At 35.1% G+C, this 24603-nt stretch overlaps 1 protein-coding gene across 1 annotated transcript in view; it reads right to left on the bottom strand.

Moving 5' to 3' along the window:
- Positions 1–472: 472 nt before the first annotated feature.
- Positions 473–24603, bottom strand: part of LOC143257693 (calcium-activated chloride channel regulator 1-like) — a 35036-nt gene continuing 10905 nt past the window's right edge. The window contains exons 6-14 of the mRNA XM_076516734.1: positions 20143–20273; positions 19468–19576; positions 17526–17750; positions 16590–16892; positions 12629–12856; positions 11608–11878; positions 6309–6479; positions 5693–6055; positions 473–1188 (exon numbers count right to left, since the gene is read on the bottom strand). Coding sequence (XP_076372849.1) covers positions 743–1188; positions 5693–6055; positions 6309–6479; positions 11608–11878; positions 12629–12856; positions 16590–16892; positions 17526–17750; positions 19468–19576; positions 20143–20273 — 2247 coding nt within the window. The 3' untranslated portion in view covers positions 473–742. The remainder of the gene's footprint in view (positions 1189–5692; positions 6056–6308; positions 6480–11607; positions 11879–12628; positions 12857–16589; positions 16893–17525; positions 17751–19467; positions 19577–20142; positions 20274–24603) is intronic.

The following is a 24603-nucleotide window of genomic DNA, read 5'->3' as shown; positions in this document are numbered from 1 at the left end:
TTTTTCAGGGAAAGATGTATTTTTCTCTTTCGTTCGAGCCACGACAAAAACAACAACCACACAGAAATTTATATGCAAAAACGGCTCGTTTGGGTTGAGAAAATATTTTACATAGAAGAGCGAACAACGTTTCGACCTTCTATGTAAAATATTTTCTCAACCCAAACGAGCCGTTTTTTGCATATAAATTTCTCAACAAGTGGGTTTCTCGACATCACTGAAGAACCACACAGCATTTCGAAGTGTTCATGTCAAAACTTGAAATGTATAACTTGTTGAAATATTATTTAAAAAATATCGTAAGTAGCAGCTGATGATCTTTGCAATTTAATTATTCTATTTTTCTGGTCATGCCCGTAATTATTCATAATTTAAAACGGATACCCGTTGAAATTATTTGTAACTAATTGGTCAGTGTTAGGCTATTACGTGACATTCACATCCACTCATAAAGAGCGTTTAGACAATAGAGTACAAATTGCAAAATATGTTTTAATTTTCTTTGTATGTTTCTAAGCTATGACTACAATCGAATTATAAAATAACCAATTCAATTAAACTGAATTATTCGATACTGGCCTAACATTATATCTTATAGTACTCATGGAGTCGAACTAATAGAAAATATATTTAAAAATTTCAAACGCTTATCAAGTAATGTTTATTTTTATATACGTTGGATAGATAAATAAAAAAGAAAGCAAAAATATTGTTCGATCATAGACTTATATAAAAAACACATTTAAGTCGCAGGTTTATAGGATTTTCGGCGCTTGCAGTATACAATTGTCAACATGAAAATAAGGATGACGGCTATTAGAAAAGCAACACCAATACCAATTATATAAGGTAACCAGTCAGTTATTCCTGCTTCTTTCACCATGACAACAGGATAAGATGGAAACTGCAGTTTCCCAAAATGTCCGCTAGCTATGTTAGAAACATTTCCTTCGTTATTGTTGTCGTCGACTACTCGAAGAGCAAAGTAAACATCTATGTGTTTCCATGAATTGTTCGACTTCTGCCAAACTATCTTAGGCACTTCAACTGACAATACTTGCACTTCACCAGGAGGCGCTGGAGTTAAATTACCTTCGACTACTGAAGTCTTGTTAAAAGATTCCAATTCAGTGAAACGTTCCAGCAAATCTTCTGCGACAACACTCGCTCTTAGGTCGATAGAGGTCGCTGTAATATATTTAAATATGTTAAAAAACTTATAGAAAAAAACAACAACTAAAGGTTGTTAGCTAGGTTTAACATCTGTTAAATCAATCTTCATTCTTGCAAAGAGGCCAAACAGGCTTTTAATATTTTCGAGTGAATCCTTGAAATACATATGGCGACTTAATCGTCACGGTTTCAGAGATTATTTTAATTTTTTATATTTCCTCTCACTCTTGTTTTGATTGGAATAAAAACTGAAATTTCTAGGCAAATCAGCTTCCCATTGACACAGCGATATGTTTGCGGACTTATAACGCAAGAATCAATAAACAATAAACGACACATGGTAAAAACCATAAAAATATCTCTTATTACGATTACAATTGATTACTATTTGTTTGTTTTTTGAATTTCGAGCGAAACTACACGAGAGCTATCTAATGGCTACATGTTAATATCGAGCTGTGTTCGAAAACGACAGATGTACAAGTGACATAAAGTTAAAGACCTCACTGAAGGAAAGTTTAGCTTCAAAACAGTTGGGTTCTCGTTTAATTATAATTCTTCTACATTACACTATCATGAATATTAACGTAAAGATATTCTGATTTTAAAGAAACACATATTTATATACGTAAAGAAAAGTATTCCATTTCAAACTTGATATAAAAATAGAGCATAGGATGTTGGATAACGATGTAAATATTTAAAGATCCAAATGACATAGTTTAAGATCTATATTTTTATAATTTGTTGGTTTGTTTGTTTTTAAATTTGGCGCAAAGCTACACGAAAGCTATCTTCGCTAGCCGTCTCTAATTTAGCAGCGTAATGCTAGAGGGAAAGCAGCTAGTCATCATCACCCGTCGTCAACTGTTGGGCTACCCTTTCACCAACGAATAGTGGGATTGACCGTCACATTATAACACCCCGACTGGTGAAAGGGCTAGCATGTTTGGTGTAATTGGGATTCGAACCTACGACCTTCAGATTACGAGTCGACTGTCTTAACCACCTGGCCATGATGGGCCCTTGTATTTAAAAGTTATGTATTAAGTTTGCAAACACTGGTGACATAGGATGAGCAAAAATGTTTCAACAAGAATATTTCTAATGATAAGAAACAAAGGGCACATAAACTACACTCCACAGTCTTAAGTTATTACCACATTGTTCAATTACTGAGAAAAGCTTTAATTTGGTTAAACAAGTTATATGCGGTTTGCACTTTATTAGTTATCACATAATATGTTATTTCATTTAGGACATTATGTGTTAGATAACACATTAACGGCAATATTGCTCTGAGTGGTTATGCTCTTAGGGCGTCTATCTACAGTTTTCTTTATTTATGTGCATGCACAAAGATAGGCTGAATATGTGTCACGTGATTATTTGAGTCTTAACAGTGCAACGAAACGGTCATATCGTTATTAGTTTGCAGAAATGTTGTTATCAAAAACGTATTTTTGGCTCTTGAAGGAAATTTTCCTCCAATAATAGCAATAAAAAGCACACTTTACTGGCTCGTTTGTAGTTATGCGCAAAGTTACGTAGTGGACTATTTGTCATGCACTAAGTGCTGATATCGAAACTCGTTTTTTAGCCTTATGAGCCCGTAGACTTTTGTTGTGTCACTGGGAGTAAATCTTACTTTACTAGTAAGAATGCAGTGTTGTCATTCGCTCATGAGTGACTGTGAAAAAGGAAAAGACGATTGGACATCCTTGCATCACACAAGCATCTGATTTTTTTTTCCTACTTAAAGACAATTATCTTAAAGCTTATAGTTATTTGTGTTAAACTTGATGTTGTTGCTGAACTTTTGTTCTTTGATAGAAAACTATAATTCCAATGTGATAAAGTTACAATCCACCAGTTCAATCAATCTGTTCTAAAAAACATTGGTGAGGAGTGATTTCCCTCACCCATCATTATCGGTACTTTGGTTATGTTCATTTACGCATGTATTTAACAAAGGAAAGTCATCGGTGACTACAATACGATACGACTAACAGTCTAATTCTAAGGGATGCATGACCAGTTGGTTTAAACGATGGGGATCTTATCTACTTCGTAAAGAGCCTCAACACTTTTCACTAACTAGAATTTACCAGCTTACTTTATTATTAATTGAAGATAACTTCATTGCACGTAAAATCTTCGATGAAGTTAGCCCAGTTAGCCAAAATATTTCAAATTTAAATATAAGTGACTACTGTCTCAAAAGTTCGTTTCACAAAATGTGCGCGACAGGCATTCTAGTTAGCTCATACGCTCAGTTAGCTCTTGATTGGGCTCGGCATGGCCAGGTGGATTAAGGCGTTCGACTTGTAATCTGAGGGTCGCGGGCTCGAATCCCCGTCACACCAAATATGTTCGCCCTTTCAGTCGTAGGGGATTTATAATATAACGGTCAATCCCACTATTCGTTGGTAAAAGAATAGTCCAAGAGTTGGTGATGGGTGGTGATGACTAGCTGCCATCCCTCTAGTCTTACACTGTTAAATTATGGACTGCTAGCGCAGATAGCCCTTGAGTAGCTCTGCACGAAATTGAAAACAAAACAAAACAAGCTTTTGATGGCTCGCAGTTGGACAATTTATAATGCTAAAAATTTGGGCTCAGTACCCAGAACGATAAGGGTACAACTATTCCATTTCGTTTTGTCTACATTATAATTTTACAGCCATTGTATTTACCAGACTTTTCTTGGTTTATTTGGTCAATGATAAATATAAATGCTTAACAAATCCCATATAATATGATTTAGTAAACAGTTACATACGCTAATCACTCTATTCTGTTGATTAAACATAGTGTCGTAACGTGCTTTATCGTTGGGTGGGTTCTTTTGGATTATTTTGTAAAATTAATTCAAGAGCCAGTCCAATTTACAATAAAAATTGACTTATTCCTTTTTTAACACGTACTACAGCTATTTCTGTTTGTTTTTTGAATTTTGCTCAAAGCTACATGAGGGCTATCTGCGCTAGCTGTTCCTAATTTAGCAGTGTAAGACTAGAGGGAAGGCAGCTAGTCGTCACCACCCACCGCCATTTCTTGGGCTACTCTTTTACCAGTGAATAGTGGGATTGACTGTAACATTATAACGCCCCTACGGCTGAAAGGGCAAGCATGTTTGGCGCGATCGGAATTCAAACCCGCGACCCTCAGGTTACAAGTCGAATGCCTTAACCCTCCTGGCCATGCCGGGCCTGGCTATTTCTACTTGTCAGCCTAAATCCAAATATAAATCTGCGTTTTAAGCAGAAACTGCTATAAGCCTAGTTCATTAATAACACTTAACAGAAATTTCAGTGATTGAAAACAAATGCTAACTTACTGATTGACTTACACAAGCTTTAACTTTTACTATATTTTCATTAAATATTTAACTGAACTAACAACCGGCGTACTTAGTTTTTAGATAACTAATGTATCCATATCTAGATATTAACCGAAGTTCCTCGATCTTAACATCATGCGCTCTATGGCTAACATATTAATTAAAACATTAAAAACATGGTTAATAATAGCATCATTTCTTCCTAATACTGTAATATCAAACAGCTTTACGTGAAATGGTAAAACGTCGGTTAAAATAAAAGTTCTCTTACAATTATCTGGAATATAAAGATGTTTTTTTTAGCTTGATTTATTCCATTTATATTTTTTGCTGACTTAATGTGGACTTTCATCTAATATAGCTAAAATATGAGCTTGAATTTAGCTGAAATGTCTGTTTCTCATGTGATAAATAATAAATTACGAAACGTAGTCGAAACATGTATGTATGGAAGGGGGGGTATACCTTGGGCAGGCCCGGAATGGCCAAGCGTGTTCAGGCGTGCGACTAATAATTTGAGGGTCGCGGGTTCGCATCACCGTCGCACCAAACATACTCGCCCTTTCAGCCGTGGGGGCGTTATAATGTGACGGTCAATCCCACTATTCGTTGGTATAAAAGAGTAGCCTAAGAGTAGGCGGTGGGTGGTGATGACTAGCTGCCTTTCCTCTAGTCTTACACTGTTAAATTAGGGACGGCTAGCACAGATAGCCCTCGAGTACCTTTGTGCGAAATTCACAAACAAACAAACAAACAAAGCTTGGGGCATGTGTACCAACTTTTGAACCGGCAGCTTCTTTCACTTGGGAATAGAGACTCATGTGTAATTATATAACAAGGAAAAGTTAATATTTCAACTGTCGCGGTTAACATAGCAATAATGCGCCCCCCTATCGTCGGAATCCTCCACCCCAAATTAAAATTTGCTCCGTCACTTGTGCGTAAAAGACACTGGTATGCAAAAACTTTACCAATGGAAACAGTGAACTTGTAAAGTTCACAGAGCCACATTCGGCTCCACTTATAAACGACATCTTTGTATTATATTATCCGATTAAAATATTTTAATAGAAAAAGTTATCCCATCCATAATGAAATATAATGCTCTAATTTAAGTATAGGTAGTATGAGAGGTCAGAATAGCGCAACAGGATATTTTGTAACGGGGTGACTTACCGTTGCCGACGTCCAGGTCATCGCCTGGTGATGTCCATTTGAGGGTTACAAACTTTTTATCAGCTAACTCATATGAAGAAAGGACACTCAGGTCGGAAACCCTGCTCGGTGGAATTATGTCCTCATTGTTGGCCTTGAAATTGTCCAGACGGAAAGCACCAGCATTCGAAACTCGCTCAAACACGTCAGCTGGCTTTCCTTTTGGTTCTGCGGGTTTTTTCAGTTTTATTAGTGAGAACAAATTCACTGGTGCGAAAAGTTGATGTAGCGTTCTTCTTTTCAAGGTCTGTGCAGCAAGTGACAAGAGAAACACAGAGGTACGATTACTGTTATCATGTTTACATTTGTTGCATGTACCAAATGCTCGATACATTTAGAAATAGATACATTTTGTAAATTGTAAATGTATGAACTGTCCACTAAAATTAAATGCACGCAAATAAGTTTCTGATGATTATGAGTCTTGCACACTCGTTATAAATTCAAATTCAAATACAATGGATTTTAGCACACAAACGTTATGTGAAATAAGCCCTGTTTAACGATTTCCAATATAAGTTAGTTTCCCACTGAAATATGTATATTTAATTTTCGGTACAAAAATCTCTGAAAATACCTTTGATATTTTTCAGTTTTGTTACAGCGAGTGCAGCAGAGGCCTTGCTTCCAATTTTGAGTTTGGCATCTCCGTCGTTTATGACGTTTGCTACGACAGCATATCGTCCATTTCCGTTGAACTGAGTGAAAAATCCAGAGTAAATCCCATCGTTTTCACTAACATCTGGACCTATAAGGAGAAATATATGCAATCTATCACTAGGATTTTGACTACAGTAAGTGTTAATATCCCGAGTTGTTCAGAAATTCAGCAATATTTTGGTAGCAGCGTTTGCCTTACAAACGTCTGAATCTAAAACTTCATTGTGAAGTGACCAATTTTATATTATTTACTATTTATTTTAAAAAAATCATCCTACACTAATAATAAGCTTATAAGTTTTAAAAGACATATTTATTGTGGTATTAGTGTTTTGGTTTGTTTTTGGATACTTGCTCTAACCCACCCAAAGGAATACTTCCTAATTTAGAACTGATATACTAAATAGAAATCAACTAGTCAATAACAGCACCCACTGCTGCTCCTGTCTTAGCGAATAGTGGAAAATTGATCATTAACCACATAACATACCACTGGTCCATATCGAGGAACGCGATTTCTGTTTTCTTTCTAGTGATGTGACGTGAACGATGGTTCCACAGATTTATAATCTGACACGCTAATCAAAGGGCCACGCCTGGTATATAGTACACGTGTGCATAACACAGACATTGTAAGACTGGACTTTTTAATGGACTGTTCCTATTTTTTCCCTATAATTAAAGTTGCTTCGGACTCTATACAAAAACTTTATTTAGTTTACGCGGTAAAACTGTTTATGGAGGAAACAGTCCACAAGAAATACTGTGTCTATAACGCAAATTGTTCATTCCTATATGTGTTAATGTAAGCAGACAAGATTTTCCCATTAATGAAATCACGCGTCTTATTCACTGAATTGTTTTTAGATCACAACTAACCAACAGTAGTTGAATGCTCCGTTGCTTTTAATTAATTTTGAAATTGGCCAAGATAACAATGAAATCACGTATGAGTTAAAGTCCTTATCATTTTGATTGACCACAATGAAATTACCTGGTGAATTAACTTGACCATGACCACAATGAATTCAAATGTTGGATCAATGTTCTTATCACTTAGACTCTTTTCTTGGTAACTTGGCTATGATCACAATTAATCCACATGCTGGATCAAATTCGTTATCAGTTAGACTCTTCTTTCAACAAATCTGGTCATGACCACAATAAATTCACTTGTTGGATCAAAGTCCTTATCAAGTAGACTCTTCCCTTGGTAACGCACATCGTTTAGATTTAATGCATTATGAGCCGAGTTGTCAGCTTCTTTATATTGTTATTGGATGCTATCCTTGGTGAGTGAACTGTTGTTTAGGGATTTGTTATTGTATGGTATTAAATCGCTGCTTGGGGTCAGACAGTAAACCTGTGTCCATCTTTTGAATTGAATAGTTAAGAGACTGAACAAACTGGGTGAATTTTGAATTCCAAGTTCAGATCAAATTATTATTAAAAAAAGGGAACATAGATATAACCAAAGCAATAACCAGAAACTGCCTCTTCTAAGGAGCTCAGAGTAAATACTTTGCAGTAAGTCTGTAGAACTTTGAGACACTAAATGGACGAATCCCAGCAAGCTCTTCATACTTTACAAAGACAACTGACACCTGGTTGCTTTAAGTAATAGAACTTCTTTGCTCTTACCTATATATTGTTTTTTTTCTAACAGTTACTCTTTATTGAGTAAAACTTGTAAAATATACAGAAATTTTCAACAACTACCGTTAAAAAACAGATGATGAAACTCTTCTGGCCCTTAGAAGAGTCCAGCAATAGAAGCTTCAACATGAGTCTTGTACTTGATTGCCTATTTGGAATAGGAAGTGACGACTATTAGAGACCGTCGAGTTATTAAACATTTACATGTTCTTCTCTAATACTATCAATTTCATCATTATGAAATTCAAAGAACGTACCCTGTCTTTACGAGCTCCGCGTAGCCAGGTGGTTAAGGCTTGTAATCTGAGGATCACGGGTTCGAATTCCCGCCGTACTAAACATGCTCTCCCTCTCAGCTGTGAGGGGCATTATGATGTTACGGTAAATCCTACTATTCGTAAAAGAGTAGCCCAAGAGTTGGCGGTGGGTGGTGATGACTAGCTGTTTTTCCTCTAGCCTTAAACTGCTAAATAAGGGTTGGCTAGCACAGATAGCCCTCGTGTAGCTTTGCGCGAAATTCAAAAAATAAACATGCTTTTTCTGAATTTATTTTGTTACTGTTGCAGAATCAGTCAAAAGAGCGACAGGACGACTGGAACCTGATATGTCTCCTTTTTTCTCTTCTTCATAACTACACTACACAACTACCAATGAACGTAAGAGTAGCTGCACTTCGTTTCAAGAGATAGAGATTTAAAACAAAGAAACGCTTTTGCTTTGTACGAAATCTATCTTTGTCTTTCTTAGGTAAAGAAAAAACAAATATTTTTACCGTTCCAAACCTGAAACAGAACACTCAGTTTCATTAACAATTACACCAACTTTGTAACTTTACTCTAATAAAAATAATCCCTGCTTCCTTATAAGGAGTAACACCATGTAACACAAATTTTGTTCGTGAATAGTGTGTGTTATTTCTTAATTGCTTATGTTGTAAAAGTACAGAAAATGGTCATTATTCCCTTCAAACTTTGCTTTTGTGATCTGGATAATGAAATTTAGAAATTAACCTATTTTCTATGTAAAAACGGGCGAATTTGCACATTTTCATTTACATAAGGTCTGAATGAAACAACATATGAATTAACATTTACGTGTATTTATACTAAAATTATACAAAAATGTTTAGAAGTGAGTAGTTTTTCGAGATTTGCGATTGTGATGTAAATCACTTTCACGTATCAGCCCCCAAATATAGTCTCCCATCATGTTTTTGTTATACGCTCCCAGGTCACAAAAGCAAAGTTTGCAGAGAAAAATAGGTTTTTTTTTTCCCATTTACTTTAGGCATAATCAATAGGGAAATAACACTTTCTGCCCAGGAACAAGGAAAAGTAAAAAATCTTGTTACAAAGTGTAATAATTCAGTTCTCACCCAATATAGTTTATGAAAATACTTTTGAACATGTAGCCTAACTCTACAGTATTATTAATATTTAAACCAATAAACACAACTGAAGACGTTCAGCGAAACTTAATGGAGATCTGGGAAGGTGAAGTACAGTTTAACATCTTTGTCCCTCCTGCGCTGGTGTTATTTGATTAGTTTCAGTTGGACACTGATGAATGCTGAGGGTTCGTTCTGTATTTATGCAAAGTCATTGACATAACTACTCGAACCTTTCCATTTATGTGCAACGTTGTGCATTTACACTGGTGCACACTTTACTTGGAATGTCAACAGTATTGTAGTTCAGAAATAGTTCCATATATACTGGTGCTTGTTCTTTTGATAATATATTTAGTACGTATTTACCTTAAAAACACTTTTTAATACAGAGATCCAAACATATAAGCCCTGTGAATTAAGTCTTGTGAAGACTTGGGACGGTCAAGTACAGTTTGACCTCTACCTTGATTGTTATTTTAATGAAGGTTTGTGGTCTTTTTGTTGTTGTTGTTTAATTCTGCATTTACCTTTTCAGGACCGAACGGAATGGAGCGACTATTATTTTTATTCGAGTTTTGATATAGGATTACGTGATTGTGTGGTTTTTCAGGCTCAACGTCCACTTAACTGGTTTGATTTGTTTTGAGTTTCATGCAGTGTCTGCGCTAACCTCGTTTAGAGGCAAGTTAACTTTGCCCATGACCATTACGATTGACCTTCACTTTATAACACCCCTACGACTGAAAGGGCAAGCACGTTCGCAGATTATGAGTCGAATGCCTTAACCACAAGACCATAGCAAGCCTTCATTTAAATTAATTAGTACATTAATTTGTAAGCAGATGGTTGTTAGTCCGTGAACTTAAAAAGTTAAGCTGTTAAAATTTATAACCCAGCATTTCTGTTAGAAAGAAAAAAGAAACATACAATCATCTTTAGAACCAGGGGTAAAATTCTGAATCTTTTAAGACGGTACCGCTACCAGAAGCTATTTTTTAAGGTTGTACTACTTCCGGGGTTTATATTTTAAGGCGATATTACTACTGGAAGTTATTTTTTTAGGGCAGTGATACTAGTGGGACTTATATTTTAAGGCGATTCTACTACCGGGACTTATTTGAGCTGCTTTTTTTGGATGCGCGTGCGTTCCATTGTTCTTTCAAAAAGTATTTATTCATTGACTTTCAAATTGTCGTTTTTTATGTTTACAAATAAATGTTCTGTTTTCTTTTTTTAAAAACAGGTGTCTCTCGCTGGGAAGCGGTAAATTTACAACGCTAAAATCAGGTTTCAATTTCCCACGGTGGACTCAACAGTTAGCCTGATGTGGCTTTGCTATAAGAAAAACACACACACTAAAAAACAGGCCTACTTCACCCAGCTAAGAACCGCTACTTTTTTTTTGACCTGTTTATTATTATCGCTGTTTACAATCACAAGAGAGTTTAAAGTAGTTTTGAACATTTTAAAGTGATAAAACAATGAAATAGCATTTTATAAATTCACCTAAACGTGTTTCTGTTTGTTTGTTTGTGTAGAATTAAGCACAAAGCTACACAATGGGCTATCTGTGCTCTGCCCACCACAGGTATCGAAACCCGGTTTTTTGTGTGTAGTCCGCAGACATACCACTGTGCCGTGAAACGTGTTTCTACATTAGACAATTCCTTTCATTGTTTATCATAACTTTAAGGAAACCTTCAACGAAAATTTTCGTGTAGCCACACTTTCACGTAATTTTAAAATTAAAAATGGACAACATAAAAACTTGGACTACGATTACAAACTCCACTGTTGAAAACAAAGGAAAAAAATTGGTCCTAAAATGTGATTCATTTCCTCGAAAGTGGACCTAATGCTGCTTGAAAGAGTCACCTGTTTTATCCACTCGCACCATAATACAGTAGAGTGTTGTCTTTCTGTCAATAAAGACTAAAATGACGTCACGTAAGGGATGTTTAACATTACAATTTCTAAATTTTTACTGTCATGACGTCATGCGAATGTGCGCACGCCATGAATCACGAGAAGAATTATGTATTGTTTGTGCTATAACACAGCATGACTTATGAATTTCAAAGTTAAAAATAAAACATTTGTTACTCTCAGTTCTAGGTTTATTTACTTTTGAAACAGAAGACTTTCTGGGAAGTACATCTAGTTTTAATACCTGCTCCATTGTCCTTCAGAAAAACTTCTACTGGAGAGCCAAGTGGTCTGTCGATTACTGCTTTGACCTTAGCTCCAACAACAGCATCGTACCCTTTCTTGACTTCAGCGTATACTTTGGCGTGAGCGGGGTAATTGAGCTGTACATCGCTCAACCAAGATCGTACCCGGACCGGTTGTATTCGAGGATCTTTTGGTTCCGAGATTACAGAATTTGAGACTGCTACGTCAGTGGAACCAGATCGTCGTATTATCGCTGTCCATCTTCCAGACTATAAGTTATTATTTGTTTTTAATTAACAACGTATTATTAAAAACAGTTCAATAGATAAGTTACATAAAGTACGAAAAAACAATAACAAAAACAGTCCTGCTGTGTAGTTGAACTTTATGTTTGATGTATTTTATGTCTTTATCTTTATGAATGGGTGGCAACATATTTACTTGGCCAGGTTTTAAACAGATTCATACAGATCTCAGAACTGTAGACAGAATTCGGTTCATTCCTCGTGTTACATAAAATAATTTAATTATGTTTCACCATTTGTAATTCTTAATAATAAATTAAAACTCTCCGAGGTTAGCACGAAATATATTTTAAATTTATTTCCACAAAATGTATCATAAAGTGATATGTTAGCAAGTATAAATATTCATTAACATTGTATTAGACATGTTAATTATGTTTACTATTTCAGAATACAAAACTGATTTAAATCGACAAATGATTTCCTTCTAAAAAGCTAACAGCAGCAGCTATCTCAGAAACGTGAATGTTTTTGTCTCATGGCAGTACCTACCTCAGATTCAGAAAGTTTAACCCACGGAAGTACCTACCTCAGATTCAGAAAGTTTAACGCCCAGAAGTACCTACCTCAGATTCAGAAAGTTTAACCCACGAAAGTACCTACCTGAGATTCAGAAAGATTAACCCACAGAAGTATCTACCTTAGATTCAGAACGTTTAACCCACGGAAGTATCTACCTTAGATTCAGAACGTTTAACCCACGGAAGTACCTACCTCAGATTCAGAAAGTTTTATCTCAATCCTCAGTTTGTGCAGTGTGTCTTTTGTGTATTCTGAAGAGCTGGAGTTGAAGATTTGCCCATTTGGGCTCTTTAAAACAACATCTACATTTTTTATATCTTTACTGGTGAAAGTAAAAACCGTGTTTTTCCCAAGCTCTTTGTCCAGGTCAATCTTCTTGTACGTGATAGGGCTGGTAAGTTTAATGGTTTCGTCTACAATCTAAGAAAATAAACAGGTACGAAAGTTAGATTATAACGTTGTTTGTAATTTTCTAACTAGCCTTACATAAATTAACAGCTATGAACAGTCGGCTGATTTATATACACTGGTGAAAATCTTTACTAATAGTAATATTGTGTATTGGAATGACGAACGGTTTTAACTCGGGTGTACAAATAAAATAAATTGCGAATGCTGTTCAGTCAAGATATATAACTACAGTTAAATAATGTTAAATCTGTTAATTTTAGTCTCTAGGATAGTTCCCTAGATATACATACTTTTTTCATAATGCTTTCTTATTTTATGAAATTAACTATATGTTTTGAGTTGTTTATTGTTCTTTATACATATATCAATAGAATAAATTTCTTATCACTATGAGAACTTAGTCTTTATTGACACTATAATATCACTTTACTTTTGTAGTTCATACGTAACTTTTTCCCGGTGGTTTAGCAGTAGGCTCGGGTTTAGATTTACTGTGGTGAACATAGTGCAGATAGCTCATTGTGGACCCATCTACAACGACAACAGTTGTAGCTAAAAATGTAAGTGACCCATTTTACTTTGTGTAAATATCTTGCATTAGGTCAGTTTTACCATTTCAAAACTCAAACGTATTTTCGAAGTGTGTAACTAAAAAATGTTATTAAATATTGTTTTGATGTCATTCGAACAGTGATGCATTAACATTAAGAGCAGAATGAAAAGAGAAATAAACTTGTGGGCTGGATTAACATGTTAACATATAAGGTTTTATGAAACCACAAGCATTTATCTCATCTTCCGGTGGAAATTACAATACCAACCGTGAAAACGTATCTAAAAGATGAATTATAAAATCAGTAAAAAATTATCGATTAGATATATCTACCTGTCTCCCCCTCTCTATAGTAGTACAGCGGTACATGGCTCCGATCGCTAGAAAAGGATCTATGTTCAATATCTGTTTAGACTTACAATACTAAAAACTGGGTTTCGATACCCTTCTTGAGCAGAGAACAGATAGACCATTGTACAGCTTTGTGCTTAAATAACAATCAATAATATTTATTTACCTAAGTATTGTGAATTCTCAAACCTGTCAAATGTAAAAGAAATTGTGAGTTCGAATAATACACATGCAGTTTAAAACAGTATGTGTAACAACTAAAACGATAATCAGTTCTAAAGTAACGTAGTGTTCCATGGTATACAATGTCCGTCATGTTATAGTTTTTTAACCTTGACTGGTTTAAAGGTAGATTGTTGCGAGACTGTTTGCTATTTGAGTTCACTCTGACTGGTCTGTACTTTTACTCGTTCCATTCTCTGATCCTGTGGTTCTTGTTTTTATTTGAAGCGCTTCCTTTATCTTCCTGCTGGTACAGATGTGGTATATTCGGTAAACTAAATTACCTTAAGAGTTCTATCCGATAATTCCATTAAAAAAGGAGTTTCGAGATGAGAAAATATGTATTTCGGCTGAGTTAAAGTCCAGGAATAACTCGACTAAATATAAATTGTAAGACAGTGTGTGAGTTGCTGCTTAAACCAGTGACCACATCTGCAGCAACTCAGAATCAGGTCAGATTCAGTATAGACGTGAACTAATACTTAAGTAAAAGTAACCAGATGCTAGGCCTCGATTACACTTACGTGACTGAGTTATTACGTGACTGGTTATTCTCATTTCACTTTGATCTTTAGATATTATGTGTACACTCAGGGAAGGGCACTGTTCTAGCCTTACACAAAGTGTGTGTAGCAATGTTCTTTACAGGCAGTAATGAATATCAGCTATTTGCAGATGACCAAAAGATATCCTGAAACAAAATTAACTTAATGGTTTTATTGACTCTCATGATGTCTCCATAAACATTCATTCTCAGCTAAATGTTGTCAAAATTGAAATATTATTTCTCTGCTATTACCTAAAATAATAAGTATTATGTTGCATCTTCAAATAATACAGCACGTGCAACTAATCACAATCAATTTCATACCACATTATATTAACACAGGCAGTAAACTCTGTATTTTCATTCTCAAGTAGTTTCACTGCACGTGAGGAGTTCTTCCAGCTTCAAAGACGAACAAAAAAAGGAAGAAAGAACCTTATAAAGAGCATATCAATACGTGTTCTGAAGCACTTAATACTTTGCCAGATTAGGCGTAATTGAGTGATTTTTTTAATAAAATGTTATACATTATGTCTTAGAGAAAATAACTTAGTAGCATGGAAATTAAAGGTCCCAATTCTCCCTTGATTGTGTTGTACAAATTAATGATGGATTAGGCACTCTAATTAGCCATTATAACTGTGTTACATGAGTAGTAACTGCAATATGTAATTTCTGCATTCTGCCATACATCACTACTGATAAACTAGAAAGAAAGCTAAGAAAGACAGTTCTTTTCACTTATTAGTTACGTGAACTAATGACTGTCGTAATTATGCAATCAAGGGTGATATAGGGTGGTGTATTGTTGCACACTCGACATTACTTGATCGGTTGTACATTTTGTGATATAATACAATAAGATAGAAGACGAAATTTACAATATTGATATAGGTTTTGATATTTAAAAGTTCAATACACTTAAGTGTTTTTAAATATGGAATTTTGTGTTGTTTATACACGTGGATTCCAATGCCACAACTACCACTACGAATGGATCGCTATTAATATACTTAGTTTTCAACGCTAGGATTACAAAAGACTGAATACGTTATGATAATATTATTTTCAATACACAGAACATCTAGTCATGCAAAGTTCTCAACAGATATAAAACTGCGGTGGAATGGAATGTATCAAAACTACATTAGACACTGTTTGGTGTTTGTCAGGACGTGTCATACCACAAAAATAATTAATTATTTTTGAGAACGGTATGTAACAGCCTTTACCAAAGCGAAATGTTCATACACTCAAATAATAAAATAATATATTTAGGTTGGGGATTTAGAACTTTTGAGTACTTAATGGCATTGGAAAATGTGGATCAACCAGGAGTTAAGGACCATCTGGAAAGAGACCTGCAATAAAGCGTACCTAACCCGTGGTAAGCAAAAACTAAGTTGAATTATAAGGAATAATTGGTTTGTTTTGAATTTCGCGCAAAGCTACTCGAGGGCTATTTGCGCTAGCCGTCCCTAATTTAGCAGTGTAAGACTAGAGGGAAGGCAGCTAGTCATCATCGCCCACTGCCAACTCTTGGGCTACTCTTTTACCAACAAATAGTGGGACTGACCGTCACATTGTAATGCTCTCACAGCTGAAAGGGTAAGCATGTTTGGTGGGACGGGGATTCGAACCAACGATCATCAAATTACGAGTCAAGTGCCTTAACCACCCGGCCATGCCGGGCTCTATAAGGAGTAATATTCCATTCTTAAAAAAATAAAACAGTACAATCATGCACTCATAAAATTATTCTAGCATAATGAAGAGTGTGCTACTGTGTGTGTAGTACACGAAAGATATTCTGTAGCATTGTACTGTACAAGTTATTCATCTTTTTTTGTATATTATATAATAATATATTTTACTAATGATAAATTAATTATTTAATGACAATTACCCATTGACTCCTGTTTGTGTGTCACCTGTTATTTTTCATTATTATTTCTAACAAACACAAATATTATTTCACTGGTTTCCAGAATTAGCAGACACATTTTATATGATAAAGATTCTTATTGTTAGACTCATTTCATATTGTTTCTTATAATGACTAATCTTACTTGAACCGGCTGAAACTCCAGGTCAGCTTGTGAGGTGACAGAGTCCAAAAAAGCTGAGTCCAAAGCATTTGTTTGCCGCTTGCCTTTTATGTCTGCGAAGAAAAATCCTTTACCACCTGTTGCCTTGGTTAGCGGTTCTAACTTGGCAGAAGCATCGCTTCCAAAAGCGATAGCATTGACTACAACTTTCTCTCTTACTAGGAGGGGGAGGATTTTGTGAATCAAAGGCTTAACGTTTTCTTCTCCATCTGTGATTAATATAATAAGACCACCTTCTGCCAGTTCTCCTTGAGATTTCAGAACCTAAAGACAGGTAACAAGTAAAATAATGTGCACAAACATTCCAGATTCTTGTAGAATATTTCTGAAGATATATCAAAATTAAGCAAAATGAAAGGCACTTTCTTAGGAGTGGTCTGTTTCTTCCTTTGTAAATATGACGTTTGATCGTTACGTAATATTTGGTTGTTTATGCTACACGTTTTCCATAAAAGCAGCATAAAATAAAATAATTTTGGTATCTTGAGTCGAATGAACATGAGATCGTTGTAAGTCTACTTATTATGCCATGTTAACCTTCAGTTTTGTCAACAAAATCAAAGCGATAAACATTTCTTTTTTTTTTTTAACTTAAAGCTAGTAAAATTCGTTTATTTTTGAATAATAATGTTAAGTCGTTCCTCACTGAACTCTAATAACATTAACCAATGTCTATCAAGACACGCTATGACACCTGATGTATTTATACATAACGATAGTTAATAGTTTCAAAGTATCAACTAATATCTGCATGTTACCTAGAAGAGTAAAATAAGATTCGTGCTCGTGTGTAGGGAAGTACTTCTGTTGATAACGTTTATTATTCTGTAACTCTGTAAACTTCTTGTTCATACAAGAAACAGTTGTAACAGATCAGACTAAGGTTTAAACATTCACCATTACAGCTTTTATCAATCCTTGACCTATTGCTGTACTTCCCCCACTGTCTCTGGTTGGTAGGGCTTTACTGATCTGCGATCGAGTGATGTTAGAGATTCTGGTCAGGTTATGCAGAACTTCTGCCTTTGAGCCAAAAGCCACTATTCCCAACTGGTCTCCGTCTGGTACCCTGTCTTCTATAAATCTTCTGGCTGCCCTATGAAGGAGCTTGATAGGCTCTCCCTAGAAGTGGTAAGATTCTGTTGTATAATTATAAACTTAGATACGAAGATAAACAATGATTTTATTATTACGGGCAAACTTATTTTGAAACCAGTAGCGTTTTCAACTCTTGGAGGGAACAAAAAATTGTAAGTGGACAATAAATGGAAAACCAAAACTGTGTAATGTTTTAATAAGATGTCAATTAAAACAAAATAAATCGAATGTAATAGTAAGTATGGAAATTTTATTTGTTATTACATGTTACACAACGAGTTTATTATGCATAAAAGCTGAAAAATAATGTGATCAATATGTCTGGATTTTTCAGGGGACCTGGCCCCCTTGCCACTGTGGTTACGCTTCTGCTTAAAACCTTTTTTTTTTACTATTATACATGAATACGAAACCAAAATAGTTGTACTTCTTGGCATCTACTAAATGCTTTGTTATTTAATTTCAGAGAAGCAAGAATGATCGTTTGAGTTATTTTTATCGTATAAAAACTTAAAGCAATGAAAAGAAAACATTGTACATTAGACTCTAAAATATCTGATTAATGTTGTTGAACTGGGTACTTTGAAAATTTGACTTCTTAAAATGAAGCCTTGCAACAGTGCCAAATATTATGAGAGAGAGACAGAATTTGTTTTGTTTTGAATTTCGCCCAAAGGTACTCGAGGACTATCTGCGCCAGCCATCCCTAATTTAGCAAAGGATAGTTTTTACTAATTTACAATTTCAAATTCATTGAAATTTAACACTCTTTATATTGATGGTTGTCGACTGACGTCTAATCATTTTTGATGTTTGGAATAAAATCTTAAACAATTAAGTTTGATATTATATATATATATATATATATATTCATTTCTGCACAAATAAAACTCCTAATGCTGCTTATATTTTGACTTGTCCATGTTGTAATGCTAGATATATATAAGCTACCACCAGATGGCTTCAAATATGAGTGCAGGATCATGCACGTGCACGGAGTGACAAGTCAAGTATGGAAAAGCATTCATGCATGACTGTAATGTATAAGCCAGAACTATAGAAGAGAACAACGATGAAAGAAACCGGCACATCTGGTATATGTGTGTGTGTGTTTTTTTATAGCAAAGCCACATCGGGCTATCGGCTGAGTCCACTGAGGGGAATCGAACCCCTGATTTTAGCGTGGTAAATCCGTAGACTTATCGCTGTACCAGTGGGGAGCCTGGCACATCCATCGGTTAGACTAACTAAATGGCTAAAACGCGAAATTAATGAAATAGGTTCGTCCTTTCAAAAGAGGCCCGGCAAGGCCAGGTGGTAAAGGCACTCGACTCGTAATCCAAGGGTCGCGGGTTCGAATCCCGGTCGCACCAAACATGCTCGCTCTTTCAGCCGTGGGGCGTTATAATGTGACAGCCAATCCCACTATTCGTTGGTAAAAGAGTAGCCCAAGAGTTGGCTATGGGCGAGATGACTAGTTGCTCTCCCTCTAATCTTACACTGCTAAATTAGGGACGGTTAGCGCAGATAGCCCTCGTGTACCTTTGCGCAAAATTCAAAACAGACAAAACTTTCAAAATAATATCAAATAGTTATTATAAAAAGTGTAAAAATAATAACTTACTGTATAAACTTACTGTATACTTTCAAAATAATATCAAATAGTTATTATAAAAAGTGTAAAAATAATAACTTACTGTATAAACTTAGTATTACTAACATAAGTGATCGTTTTACTTACACCCATACTTCCAGAAACATCCAAAACTAAGACGTATCGCCCACCAGTTCCCTTTTGTGTCCTTACTAATCGAAATATTGGTTTTGTTACGATGTACACAGCTCTTTTACTAATTGAAACATTAAAGAAAGAAGTGAATAAAATTAGTTTTTAGCCTGAAATAAACACATGATTACTAGCATTTTATGGTTTTCTATTCAGTAATACTTCTCGTGTATATTCTGACAGTCGTATTATTCTATGTATGAAATTTAAATAAGAGGTGGTATATAGTAGACTGTGCATCCATCGTTTCAGAAAACCGTGACCAAGGTCGTAAAAAAGTTCCAGTTTCGAATAAGAATTTTTTTTGATTTTTTATATTGTTTCTCTGTCAGGTATAAAGATCATTTATTGACAAAGTTTTTTCTCAATTTCTATCAGTCTCACCACTTAGGTTTTGAGAAAATAATAATATAATTTTCACTGAAATCGTTAAATAATTGCTCTTAAGAATATATATCTTTCACTCACAAAAACTGGGCGATAAAAAACTCAATGTCTATATCATTATTCCGATAAAAAAAGACGTTAATAAAAACTGTTACGCTAATTAAAACAAAGTAACATAACGCATTACTAGTTTATCAAAAAGCAATAAACGATTATTCCTATTAAATCTTAAGTCCTACTTACGTACGCTTGGAAAAATCGGAATGTTTCGTGATGACTGTCCACGTTGGCTGATTCCAACACAAAGTGTTATGTCTCGTTGGCGCTCGAGCATTATGAAGTCTATCCGCAGTGTGATCACAAAATCCTGTGATCTATCGGACGAGAAAAAAATGTTTCATTCAATGCGTGATAAATAAATGGTAACTTTCTTGAATACATTAACAGACTAATGGTTGAATAAAGAAACTGGTGGTTGAATGGAAAGGTCGGCAGCTCAACAGAAACACTGATGGTTAAATAGGGAGACTAGTAACTGAATCGAAGTTCAATAGATCAATGTGAAGACAGATAGTTGAATAGTAACATGAATAAGGGCTCTGATGGTTGAATAAAAAGACTGATGATGGCTGAAAAAACTGTTGGATTAATGAGGAGAATGGCGTATTTTTGAATAAAAAAGATTTAAAAAGAACCTTTCAAATGGATGAATAACAACCACCAACTTCAAAATAACACTGTTAAATCATTATAAAACAACGCGAATGTGTCACTTGATAACCAACATATATTTCAAAACCTTGAACTAATTTTTGCATGCAACTGTTTGTGAAAACAGGTAAAAGACAAAACCCTACAAAAGAAAAAATGTATTTCATTTGTCGAAGTGTCTAAGAATATCTCTATTCAATCAACAAAACCTTTAAAACGTAAATCACGAAAGAATCGGTGTTCCTTTTTGCGCCCTCTCTCTGACTAATCAAGAAACGTTTAATGCTAAATAACAACAGATTCTTGTGAAAGATGATTTAAAGCACGATAATATAATACAAAAATTTGAGCGTTATTTAGTAGCGAAAATTCTTTTTTTGACACTGGTTTATATTTTGTTGAAAGTTATTGATGCAAAAAAAGAAGACCTGGCTTCTGTTGTCGTAGACGTTGTCATGGTTATTAACAGAATATAAAAACGCCTTACTGTAATTAGATACCTTTTTTACAATATACTAATCACGTTTGTTTTACATTTTAGGTGATATTTTCCAGTCGTTTTCAGGGAATTATACGGCAACAGAAGATAAGATTCGATTCTGGGACTCCTTGTTATAAATGCAGATGTACTGTCCTCTCGTCCAGTGTCTCACGCCATTAAAATTGAAATAAATTAATTGGTTGAATAACTTTATGACAAAATGGTATTCAGGTTTTGCTGATAGTTATGTTTGGTTAACTGAGAATGTTATCACTTAGGTTTATGTAGAGGGCATCTTTTATTTTTCTATTTGTTTCGCGTGGTTTTTCTCAAAATATTGCAGTATAATTCCATTCTATTGTCTGGTCTTCTATGAAACTAGGAGATATAGCAGATCTAGTCTGTGCTTCTGAATTCTTGCTCTTGCTGGTGCCCCTGCAGACGTACAACGCTAGAAACTGGGTTTTGATACCCGTGGTGGGCAAAACACAGATAACCCACTACCTGCTGTATATCATTGTACCCATACTATTTTAAGTTCCAGTAGTATACAATACTTGCTGTATGTCATTGTACCCATACCATTTTAAGTTCCAGTAGTGTAACTTTGTGCTTAGCTTCAAAAAAAACTACGAATGTAAGTGTTTGAAGGGTGGTTGATTTCTTAATGAACAGTTAGTTACACTTTAGTGTTCCAATGGTTGATTCTTTAATGAACAGTTAGTTACACTTTAGTGTTCCAATGGTTGATTCTTTAATGAACAGTTAGTTACACTTTAGTGTTCCAATGGTTGATTCTTTAATGAACAGTTAGTTACACTTTACTGTTCCAATGGTTGATTCTTTAATGAACAGTTAGTTACACTTTAGTGTTCCAATGGTTGATTCTTTAATGAACAGTTAGTTACACTTTAGTGTTCCAATGGTTGATTCTTTAATGAACAGTTAGTTACACTTCGTCAGTGCTTCAATGGTTAATTCTTCAGTAAACATGTTAATTACACCTCTTTAGTGTTTCATGGTTAGTTCCTTAGTGAATAGGTAAGTTACACTTCTTTAGTACTTCAATTATTGGTTTCTCAGTGAAAATGTTAGTTACATCTACTTAGTACTTCAATGGTTGGTTCCTTAGCGAACAGCTTCATTACATATATTCAGTACTTCAATGGTTGGCTCCTTAATGAATAGGTAAGTTGCACTTCTTTAGTACTTCAGTGGTTGGTTCCTTAGTGAACAGTTTAATTACATATATTCAGTACTTCAATGGTTGGTTCTTTCGTGAACAGGTTTAGTTGTATCAGTGCTCTCTCTTGAGAGGTTGTCGTGGTTGCTTTCGTAATCTCTACAAAATGGGCTGTGTTATTAGCGTGTGTGAGGATATTATTAAACTTAAAATATATTTATCTACCAGACGGAGAGGATAAGTCTTTTTGTGAATTTTAGTTGGTTTTGTCGTGTAAGGGGGTTCTGTGCAGGGTGTAGTGATAGTTCAATTTTAGTTGGTTTTGTCGTGTAAGGGGGTTCTGTGCATGGTGTAGTGATAGTTCTTTTAGGGATTTTGTCGTGTAAGGGGGTTCTGTGCATGGTGTAGTGATAGTTCTTTTAGGGTTTTTGTTAAAAGTCTTTTTCGATGCTAGTTTAGGGGTTGGTCAGTATTTTTGTCCATTTTATCTGTTAAATTATAACTTATTATCTTGAACTGGCTGTCTTTAACTAGTGTTAAGAGCTTGATAGCTGGTAGACTTATTTACCTTTTGTCAGTAATTACAGTGGCAGAACTGAAATGGTACTGTTTCTCGTCAAGTTATTAAAGACAGTTTTCTCTACTAGAGGGATATCGTAGAATGACGTGCCTTTCTGGACTGTTAATCTCATTATAACTGTTCTTGTTTTTAATAGTAAGCTGTAATTTGTACGATTTGATAAATTTAGTTAGTTTGTCGGGTTAGAACAGTTTTTTGTTTTTCTGAATTTCGCGCAAAACTACACGAGGGCTATCTGCATTAGCCGTCCATAATTTTGCAGTGTAAGACTAGAGGAAAGGCAGCTAGTCATCGCCACCCACCGCCAACTCTTGGGCTACTCTTTTACCAACGAATAGTGGGATTGATCGTCACATTATAATGCACCTCCACAGATGAAAGGGAGAGCATGTTTAGTGCGACGGGAACTCTAACCTGCCACCCTCGGATTACGAGTCGAACACCTTAACTCATCTGGCCACGCCGTGCCGGTTAGAACAAAGTTTAGTAATTTAGTTAGTGCGATGGTTCTGTTGAACGTTATTTTAGTTGGTTACCATACACTTTGGCTTGTGTCTCTGCAGTATAAGGAAGCTTTATGTTTTGAGGATTAATGAATAATTTCAGTTGATACGAATTTCTTTATTGCTTGAGTCTGTTGGTATGAATATTGCGTATCTTGACATATAGTATACGTTGTTTGGTGATCTACTTTTAGAAAAATACCGTTAGGTCTATTTTGTGTTTATTTATACAATAATATTTGGTCTATGAGTAAGGCTTTATTAAGTTTCTGAGTTTAGCCTCTCCCCATACGGGGTACCTAAAAATAAAACTATAAACAATAAGACCCAACCATAAGCTCGCACGCGCTTCACCTACTTTGTAACCATCTGCATGAAATACTTCACAGATAACGCTATCAAAGAAACTGCTTTATGACCTAGGATTCAGCCCTGATCTGTTAATGATGCATTCGCAGTATACCAACACCCACTTCAGACATAACTTCGGAACTTATTAAACATCAGTACAGACGACGATATAATTCATAACATAAACAAAACAACATTAATCCATTCCGGAAAACATAATGCACGTGCCAAAGGACTCTACAGTTTGATAAAAGTGTCAAACCATCATACAATGTTAATATTGGCGTCATAGACTGCTTAGTCTCCAAAATACAAACACAGCTTGTAATACACAGGATGCTAAAAACACATAATTTCTATACTTCTTGACAGTAAATGATCTGAACATTCGTTAATTTAAGGCAAAAATAAAGTAAAACACATCAAGATTCAGCAAGAACGAAATAAGACACAAACAGTGAAATTCAAAATAGAAGTAAAAAACCATAACACTCTGCAATCGCAGTTTATGTAAACTTCACTCACTAAACGACTAATGGAGAGCATAAACACCATTTATAACATCTCTTGCGACATAAAAGATCTAAAAGAGTGAAAATTTGGGAGCGTAATGTTTACATAATACTTTATAAAAAAGCCCACATTGCCGAAAAAGAGGAAACTACAATGAAATGCAATTATGAATCTTAGAAGGTAACGTTTCTGTTACGACTTATATATCTGATGACGGTGATTTATGCGATATGCCACCACATGTGCTGTGTGCCACGTGTACACTTTCTATGGCACAAATGAGCTTAAATCCAATTGTACGTACGAGGTGAACATCAGTACATTATACGAAGTTTCTAAGCCACAAATTTGCTTACATACAATTTCATGTACGAGGTGTATG

The sequence above is a fragment of the Tachypleus tridentatus genome, chromosome 7 (assembly GCF_004210375.1).
Source record: "Tachypleus tridentatus isolate NWPU-2018 chromosome 7, ASM421037v1, whole genome shotgun sequence".
In the NCBI taxonomy this organism is placed as follows: domain Eukaryota; kingdom Metazoa; phylum Arthropoda; class Merostomata; order Xiphosura; family Limulidae; genus Tachypleus; species Tachypleus tridentatus.
The sequence above is the reverse complement of the archived record's forward strand: the minus strand, read 5'-3'. Positions and strand labels throughout refer to the sequence as shown.